We start from the raw sequence: 10,409 nt of genomic DNA, 5'->3' as shown, positions 1-10,409 counted from the left end.
ATTATAAGGTTGTACATAATGCTTCATATATTGTACATAATGCTTCATGTATTTCATATATTTGTAATGAGATGTTAAATTATAAGGTTCTACAAGGTTTTATTATAAGATTTTATTTATAATATTGTTATTTTAAAAATTTATATGATAGTATAGATTAAACTTTTACTTTTTAGAGAGCTCGCCATATAATTCCCACTCATTATATTTGTTGCTTAAAGCTAGCCCACCTTCGTTATTCTCCACCTCTCTCTACATACATCTTTGAAGCTACAAAAACATCAAAAATATTTTTTTCCTAAGATTTCAGAATTTTTTTTTTTTAATAAAGAAAACAAAAATAAGACTGTTTATATAGACTCTTGAAAGAGAAACAAATCCAGTCCCACATCTCATACCCCTCTTAGATTCAACCCAATACAAATATAAATCTAGAGAGAGAAAAAAAACTGTCGATACACAATTTATTTACTATTATATTTATAATCTATCTATATATATTAAGTTTACTATAATCTCATGTGATCATGGATGGTGGTAGTGATGATCATTTCCACCATCGTCCCAACTTTCCTTTCCAATTACTCGAAAAAAAGGACGACGAAGCTTGTTCGTCTTCAGCCGTCGTAGCCGCCACCAACAACCACCAAATAACCACCACCACAACTACTTCAGCCGCCGCAGCAGCAGGTGAATCCTCCAAAAAACTAGCACCTAAAAGAACATCAACAAAAGACCGGCACACGAAAGTTGACGGCCGTGGCCGGCGTATACGCATGCCGGCGTTATGCGCCGCCAGAGTGTTCCAACTCACGCGTGAGCTGGGACACAAAACTGACGGTGAAACAATCGAATGGCTACTTCAACAAGCCGAACCAGCCGTGATAGCCGCCACCGGTACGGGTACAATTCCGGCTAACTTTACTTCACTTAATATCTCACTTCGGAGCTCCGGATCCACTATGTCGGTTCCTTCACAGCTCCGGTCTGGTTACTTTAGCCCGAATTTTAGTATCCCGCAAAACCGGAATCTTTTCCCCGGGTCAGATAATAATTCATCAAATCTTTTGAATTTCGGGTCGGGTACAAATCTTCATCAACTATTACAAACGAAACAAGAGAATAAGGATAATTCGGTGGAGTTATCAGATACGGAACAGAACATGGTAAGGAAACGTAGGGACGCAGAGATACAATCATCACAACAGCAACAAATGGGGAATTATTTACTACAATCAACTTCAGGTTCAGTTGCTACAACCACCAATCATCAAACAATACCTGCTGCTAATTTTTGGATGGTTGCTAATTCAAATCAACATCAGGATCCAATTTGGACATTTCCAGCTGTCAATAATACAGCTTTGTATAGAGGCACTGTTTCTTCGGGTTTACATTTTATGAATTTTCCAACGCCGGTAGCACTTCTGCCAGGTCAACAGCTGTCTACTGGCCTAGGCGGAAGCACAGGAGGCGGTGGCGGTTTTAGTGAAGGACAACTGAGTATGCTTGCTGGATTGAATCCTTATCGTCCGATATTCGGACCAGGTGGGTCCGAACAACAAGCAAGTGGATCTCAATCACACCATGGTGGTGGCGGTGGTGGTGATGACCCTCATGATACAAATAGTCATCATTGAGAGTTCTCAATAGCGTAGATTTGTGTTATTAAATTTGTTTTGTAAAATTACACATATGGTTTGATTTGGTTCAATTTTTGGAAAAATTTAATTTTTTTTGTTATCGTTTTTTCTTAAAATTTTGAAATTTTTTTTTTGTTTAGTGTGTGTGATTATTTATTAGAATTTACAAAAGAGTTTGGACAACCAATTTTAAGAGGGTGTATTGTTGGTTTAAATCAAGGTCCCATTTTTGTATTGACAATGAATTCAATTACTGTGCCCGTCTTTAATTTATCGTCAAGTATTTTATTTTGTAATTTTCAAATTAGTTGTCTACTTTCATAAACAAAAAATAATAAGAATCTTAAGTTCTATTATGTCATTAATTTATGTAAATATGATTAAAAGAGAGAGAAAATATAAGAGTAAAATTGAAATGTAAACATTAAGTATAATATTTCTATGATATTTTTTTAAACTGTATGTTTTTTATATAAAGATAATTAATATAGGATTGAGGGAGTATTTATTTTGAAACTATTTATTGAAATTCCTAGTACATGTACTCCGTATCTAATTTGACTTTACTTTGTTTAAATAATAGTAATAAAGAACATGACTATTAGTAAAAATCGTGTAAAAATGGTAATTGGTCCCCTCCTGCAATGCGCTGTATGAAATTCCGTTATTTGTAGTGTCCAATCCAATGAAGATTGAAAGTGATAACTGATACATTAGCTCAATTTGACTGTGGTTGAAAAATTAGAATTACGTCACTTTAACACTTTTCCCACATTTTTTCTACAAAACAATACTCCGCATTAACCTAAATAAAAAGGGAGCTGATACGTACACCACTTACTTTTTGTCATACACCACTAAAATTTAATTTTGAACTATTTTACCCTTTCTCATAATTAATTTAGGGAAAAGAGCCTTGAGTTAGAAGGGTAAAATAGTCAAAGATTGTAGTTTGGTGGTGTATGGCAAAAAACAAGTGGTGTACGGATCAACTCCCAAACAAAAATGATAAACACCCTAGTGCTTTATTTTTTTTAAATGAAAATATCGACATCGAATGTGATGATCCGAAAATTTTTGACCAAATTTAAACTTAATCTTATATGATTTCGATACGATAAGCAAAGTCTGTTAAACTGAATCTCAAAATTCTTGAACTATTCAATTACCTTTCGTTTATTCACGATGATGCACGAATAATTATATGTAAATAGATACATATACTATAACTTGAAAACGTAACTAAGTGTTGGGTATATGATACTGTGCATTAATCTTATTTGATTGATTACCTGATTGATATATTTAACTACGGAGTTAAAAGATTATGCCAAACGATTCAAGTAAAAGAAATTTACTGAGTCTCTTAAGGATTATGATATCATTACGGGTCTCTATTGAGAGGTCCACGTTGATTTGAGAAATTATTCATTTTTAACGGTATTCGGAACAAATGATAAAGTGTTTGTTTAAATAACGTAACTTGGACACATACAATAATAAGGAATATTAACTGTTGGAATTAGATATATGAATAACCTGTGTTATGTATTTTAAAAACGTGTTTATTAAATATTGAATATATATATTTAAATATAATATTAACTTGGTCATAAAACAATCTGTTATTATATATATAATAACAAATAACGAGACGATGATTTATAGAAGTAAATGATCAAAATACTCGAAAGTTTAAGATATACTTTGAGTGGTATAGTTTAGGAATAATTTAAGACTATATTTTGACAAAGGTACGAGTCGCGAAACGTAATGTACAAGTTTTCTCAACGTACGAAGGGACACTCGAAAAACCGGAACCGGGACATAAGTCGAGTGATGACGTACGACTTATCGGAACAAAAATTACAAGTCAACTATGCATGTGAATTTAATATAATATATAATTAATTATTTAAATTAAATATATTATATATATTATATTAAATTATGTCGACAAACAAAATTACAAAAAATATGTGAGCTGGATCTGACGGCCATGCGATCGCATGGCAAATAGGCATAAAACCCATGCGATCGCATGGGCATCAGAATCAGGCCACACCTATAAAAGCTCGAGCATTTTGGTCTCTGTCTTACACACATACATATCATACTCCATATTATTATTATTATTATTATTATTATTATTATTATTATTATTATTATTATTATTATTATTATTATTATTATTATTATTATTATTATTATTAATATTATTATTAATCTTATTATTATTAATATTATTAATTAGTATTATACATAAAATACTACGACGAGGTTATGAGTGTGTCACTTTCAAAATGGTTTTAAGAGCGGGATAGAGCTAAGGAAATTATGGGTTATTGCCAAAGAGGTTATGGGTAATGTTTGAGGGTATATTTATGAATCAAATCTAGTGTTTATCATCTCTGTTGCGTCCACGTACTTTTCTACAATATTGAATCTCAATATTAATACGTAAGCATTTATATTTTATATTTTATAAATTAATAGTGTATACATACTAGTGCTCGAGTGTATATATTTATACATTATTGTACGCTAAATTTTGTCGTTAAACAGTTATGATGAATCACGAAGTAAATACATATATTACTGATAAAAGGTATATGATATGCATGTTTTTGGAAAGCTGGCGAAAAATCAATAACTTTTCATTTAGAAATCGCGTAATTTCGGTGAACGAATTAAAAGATATGATCAACTGAATTATGATTGACATTGATTGAAATTGCTTTTGAAACTTGTTTGTAAGAATGATAAATTGGATTTTTGAATATTACCAGGCAAGTAAATGAATCCATATATAAGGCACGTCTCGTTTTGTTGAATTATTGTCAAAATTGACTTTTTGAAACAACTTTGGATAACTTTTGTATATCGATCTCGAGCATTAGGATTGTTATACACTATGACCTGACCTAGCTTGATAGACATTTATTGACCAACATATGTTCTCTAGGTTGAGATCTACGGTTATTTGGTAATCCGAGTTTCGATCACATTTTGGTGAACGACTTTATATGCTGCTAAGGTGAGTTTCATTTGCTCCCTTTTTAATTGCTTTTGCAATATATATTTTTGGGCTGAGAATACATGCACTTTATTTTAAACGCAATGGATACAAGTACATACTAAATTCTACACTGAGTTTGAACCGAAAATCCCTTAGCTTTGGTAACTGTTAACTGCCAGTTATAAGAACTGGTGGGCGCGAGTAGTAGTATATGGATCCATAGGGCTTGATATCCCCGTCCGAGCTAGAACACTAGCCTTTTAACGGACGTATGCTATTTGAGAAGCGTACACGTTGGTTTACGTGTATTATTAAGATGATTATACAAAGGGTACAAATTATATATACGTTAAGTTTAGTTACCAGGGTGCTCAATTTCGTAGAATATTTTGATAAACGTTTCTGGATGAAACAACTGAAACCTTGTTATCCACTTTTATACGCAGATTATGCGAAACACTAAAACTATGAACTCACCAACTTTTCTGTTGACACTTGTTAGCATGTTTATTCTCAGGTTCCCTAGAAGTCTTCCGCTGTTTGCTTATATGATAGACAAGCTATGTGCATGGAGTCTTACATGGCATATTTTTCAAGAAAACGTTGCATTCACCAATTCATCACCATGTACCTTATTTAGACTGCATTGTCAACGGAAGTACTGTTGTAAACTATTATATAAGGTGATTGTTTATATGTAGAAATCATCAGATGTCGAAAACCTTTGATTTAATATTCATTTATGGTGTGCCTTTTCAAAAGAATGCAATGTTTATAAAACGTATCATATAGAGGTCAAATACCTCGCAATGAAATCAATGAATGACGTATTCGGCCAAATGGATTTGGAGCGATCGTCACAGTTGGTATCAGAGCGTTGGTCCTAGCGAACCAGGTCTTGCATGAATGTGTCTTACTGATAGTTGTTAAGATGCATTAGTAAGTCTGGACTTCGACTGTGTCTGCATGTTAAAAGTTTTGCTTATCATTTTTTTGTCGAAAATTACATGCTTATCATTCTTAAGTCTAGACACGTTTTACTGCATTGATTGCATAAATAGTGTATAGACAAAAATTCATATCTTAGCGTATCTGTTACTGTAAACTTTTCCTGACATCTTCCGAAAATTTCTCCTTGATTTATGGAATTTGGTATTATATATACATATGTAAATTATGTATTGAAGAATACCAAACTAAATTCTATAATCTATTTCATATCAAAAATCATCTATCTAATTATACAAGATGGATCCCGTATCTAGTTCAAATTCCTTAAATTCCGACAGCTATTCCGATATGGATATTCTCCTGAACTCTGAAGAAAGTGTAACTGGAATGGATCAACCAATTAGCCATCATCTATTCTGGATGAATTGGGGATGGGTTCGTAGCCTACTTAATTATTGGAGACAAGAAGAAGGCGATCCCTTCCATCCACCACATTGCCCTCTTGGCGAAGAACCTGAAGCACTTACCGGCGAACTTGTTCGTAATACCATTTTCTCTCTCATTTCCAGAGTATCTAGTCATGATTATATACTATCTCACATTCTAAATCTTATTCATCTGCTCGTCCGAATCGACAATCATCCCGGTGTAGTAGAAGAAGTCAACGAGCTTCGCGCTCGGGTAGTGGCTTTGGAGAATATGGTGCAAATGTTACAAGCACCAGCAGCATCACCGGCATCAACAGTACCACCGACAACAACACCAACAGTACCATTACCACCACCAACAACATCCGCATCGCAAACCTCAACTTCACAATCTGTTCCACGAGCATCAACGTCATACGCACCGTAGTTACCAAGAAATACCAGCAACAATAACCGATGAAGTATTAACTCATTTCCCCTGAAGAAATTTTATGTATATTTAATATATATGAATTTTGAAATCAAAATAAATCTTTTTGTACCAAGTTATTACGTGTGAATCTTAACTGGTAGGTACTACTCGGTTAATTCATATTACTAATATGCTATGATGTACATACTTCGTTAATGACTTAACCATCGTTAACTACAATCTCTGTTTCCAACTCAATGAATTCCATTTCATAATAAACTAAGTATATTATTCAATTATATGGTTGATTTTATACTTTCATCTTCGATGTATTCGAAACTTTCTAGAAAACATCATTCGTACCTTGCGAAGTTAGCAAGAGTTCCATGAGCACCAACATGATTCACTGAGAAAATATCAATAAAACTGAGTATTGATTACATTAGTGAAATACTCCGTAAAGATTATTAAATCTTTAATGTTTTATTCATTTCTAATTCAAGTCAAAAATCAAATGAGCGTAATATGATATTAACTCATCAAATCTGTATTACATCTGAAGAAAATATACATACATATATTTTCATAAAGACGGTAATAAAAATTCTTTTGTACAAAATATTACTTGTGAAATCTTTAACGGGTAGGTAATTCCCGGGAAATATTTAAGTTCACAATTAATATGTTACACTGTACATTCTTCAACTTTGATTCAAAAATTATTAACTATGCTCACAGCGATATACAATCGTTTCCATACAAATTCAATTACATATTCTGATATTGACGGATCAGAATCCAAGTCAAGATTTAACGGGTGACATCATTCTTAGATCTCTACATCTTTCAAAGCTATACTTTGACTTCAAAAATGTGAAAGATCCTTTAGCATTGTTATTACTGAAAATAACCTTGCAATTCCTTTCCAAAAGTATCCAGTATTATCAACCGTTCAACCAGTCAATGACTACCTTTCAGACTTGTAACTTTGGCATATACGTTTTTGTTACTGGGGAACCTTTCATGTTCCACCACATTAGCAGTAAATTTACCAACAACTTCATTGATCTTTGACCTTCCGAAAAATCCTTATACTCATTGAAACCGTATCATGTACTCATCCACATCTTGTAACGGCAATTGCCATACCAACTATCAGGAATTAGCAATCAGTATTTTGAAATCTTGTAGCACGTCTACGCCAACAGTTATATGTGTACATATAACGTCTACCTCTTGGACTTACATACTTTGAATGTGAAGTTTCCGAAAAACACCCCAAACTACGAAACTAGTTCTCCGAATTTTGGAAAAATGTTGACGAAGCAGCAAAAACTGTAAACGACCTTAACAGTCAAAAGTTTGATGATAAAGAATAGTATGGTGGTAAAGCTGAGAAAAAGAGAAAGTTTGGAACTGGAAAACGGATTGAGCAAAGTATGAAAGAGGCTGTGGATAAATCACAAGGACGAAACCTGTCTTCAAAGAATCCAAATGATTCAGTATCTGTTGAAGCCATTAACGAATACCTTGCTTCCGAATCTAAACCCTTGCGGACAATATTCTTCATCATCCTCTGATATTAGAAATTCTAAGATATCTTCGTATCTTTCATTATAAATATCCTCCATATTTTTGGAGATAATTTCATAATCATTCTTATCGAAAATCAATTTTCTCTTTACGATATCTGTGTTACACCATAAAAGAAACTATTTTAGTTTCTAAATTCTGAAACTTTCAAGTTTAAAATATAGATGTTTTGAAGTAATGTTGAGAATTGAAGCATGAGTTAATATAATATAGTGACACTTGATCAACGTGATTATATTACAGTAAGTCATGCTGAGTTTCTAATGGAACGTGATAAAGGTTCACATATCATACCCTCATCATGAACCATGTTACATAACTCTTTCATTCTATATAATCTCTAAAAATATCAAGAAAATATTTTCTTAATGATTCGGTCTTTTTTGAGGTATTCTGGTAATTTGACAAGTCAGATTGTGCTATTACCATTTCTTTCTTAGAACATTAGTTATGTTCATCTGAAACTTCATACCTACGAATTCTGGACCATTATCCGCTTGACTTAAGGTCAGGAAGAGAAAACGAAAGCATGAAGCTCCGAAATATAATGGAGAATATAAAGCCCAATAACAACCTCAAAACTTACAAACCGTGTATATCAATGCGTATAGCAATATAAAGACACGGGAGAATGAAAAACACTATAACCCCAAGGTAATGGTAGAAGAAAGTAACTTCCTCTGGTGGTAGATGAAAAAGAAGAATGACAGATATGAAAGTTAGGAGTATATCAAGAATAAGAACTGGATGAAGCATTTCACAATCTTTTGGAAGTATGAAATGAGGAAGAAGATGTAGGAGTGGTGAAAATAATGAGACGAAAGGGGGTAAATTTATAAGCAAAATAACAGACAGAGCAATCGAGGCAGGTGACCTCATTTAATTAAAGAAGATCTTAATTTCCTTAAATTCCGAAGAATCAAATCTTATTTAGATTATGAAGACTTTCTATTCCTTAAATTTCAGAAATCAATCGTTACTACGTCAAGAGATAAGACGCATCTCTATTCTCTATTTCACTTTATTACGATAACTTCCCTCATACGCTTCGAGTAATTGGATTGTGTTATCCATATTATTCAACGGCGATAAAACTCTAATTATCAACTCATATACGTCATGAAACATTTTTATTGTTAGCCATGACGACCTCACTCAAATTTCGGGACGAAATTTCTTTAACGGGTAGGTACTGTGATGACCCGAAAATTTTTGACCAAATTTAAACTTAATCTTATATGATTTCGATACGATAAGCAAAGTCTGTTAAACTGAATCTCAAAATTCTTGAACTATTCAATTACCTTTCGTTTATTCACGATGATGCACGAATAATTATATGTAAATAGATACATATACTATAACTTGAAAACGTAACTAAGTGTTGGGTATATGATACTGTGCATTAATCTTATTTGATTGATTACCTGATTGATATATTTAACTACGGAGTTAAAAGATTATGCCAAACGATTCAAGTAAAAGAAATTTACTGAGTCTCTTAAGGATTATGATATCATTACGGGTCTCTATTGAGAGGTCCACGTTGATTTGAGAAATTATTCATTTTTAACGGTATTCGGAACAAATGATAAAGTGTTTGTTTAAATAACGTAACTTGGACACATACAATAATAAGGAATATTAACTGTTGGAATTAGATATATGAATAACCTGTGTTATGTATTTTAAAAACGTGTTTATTAAATATTGAATATATATATTTAAATATAATATTAACTTGGTCATAAAACAATCTGTTATTATATATATAATAACAAATAACGAGACGATGATTTATAGAAGTAAATGACCAAAATACTCGAAAGTTTAAGATATACTTTGAGTGGTATAGTTTAGGAATAATTTAAGACTATATTTTGACAAATGTACGAGTCGCGAAACGTAATGTACAAGTTTTCTCAACGTACGAAGGGACACTCGAAAAACCGGAACCGGGACATAAGTCGAGTGATGACGTACGACTTATCGGAACAAAAATTACAAGTCAACTATGCATGTGAATTTAATATAATATATAATTAATTATTTAAATTAAATATATTATATATATTATATTAAATTATGTCGACAAACAAAATTACAAAAAATATGTGAGCTGGATCTGACGGCCATGCGATCGCATGGCAAATAGGCATAAAACCCATGCGATCGCATGGGCATCAGAATCAGGCCACACCTATAAAAGCTCGAGCATTTTGGTCTCTGTCTTACACACATACATATCATACTCCATATTATTATTATTATTATTATTATTATTATTATTATTATTATTATTATTATTATTATTATTATTATTATTATTATTATTATTATTATTATTATTAAGATTAATATTA

At 32.3% G+C, this 10,409-nt stretch overlaps 1 protein-coding gene across 1 annotated transcript; it reads left to right on the top strand.

Moving 5' to 3' along the window:
* Positions 1 to 270: 270 nt before the first annotated feature.
* LOC139892428 (transcription factor TCP15-like) lies at positions 271 to 1,835 on the top strand. Its single transcript, XM_071875517.1, has one exon. It carries the CDS (start codon positions 528 to 530, stop codon positions 1,638 to 1,640), a length of 1,113 nt encoding a protein of 370 aa, XP_071731618.1. The 5' UTR covers positions 271 to 527; the 3' UTR covers positions 1,641 to 1,835.
* The last annotated feature ends 8,574 nt before the right edge of the window (positions 1,836 to 10,409 follow it).

Source organism: Rutidosis leptorrhynchoides, chromosome 2, assembly GCF_046630445.1.
Source record: "Rutidosis leptorrhynchoides isolate AG116_Rl617_1_P2 chromosome 2, CSIRO_AGI_Rlap_v1, whole genome shotgun sequence".
Classification (NCBI taxonomy): domain Eukaryota; kingdom Viridiplantae; phylum Streptophyta; class Magnoliopsida; order Asterales; family Asteraceae; genus Rutidosis; species Rutidosis leptorrhynchoides.
This window is presented reverse-complemented; position numbering and strand designations above follow the sequence as displayed.

What these genes read in the sequence shown, in the direction of transcription:
- LOC139892428 (XM_071875517.1), top strand. Translation starts at nt 528, where the DNA reads ATGGATGGTGGTAGTGATGATCATTTCCACCATCGTCCCAACTTTCCT.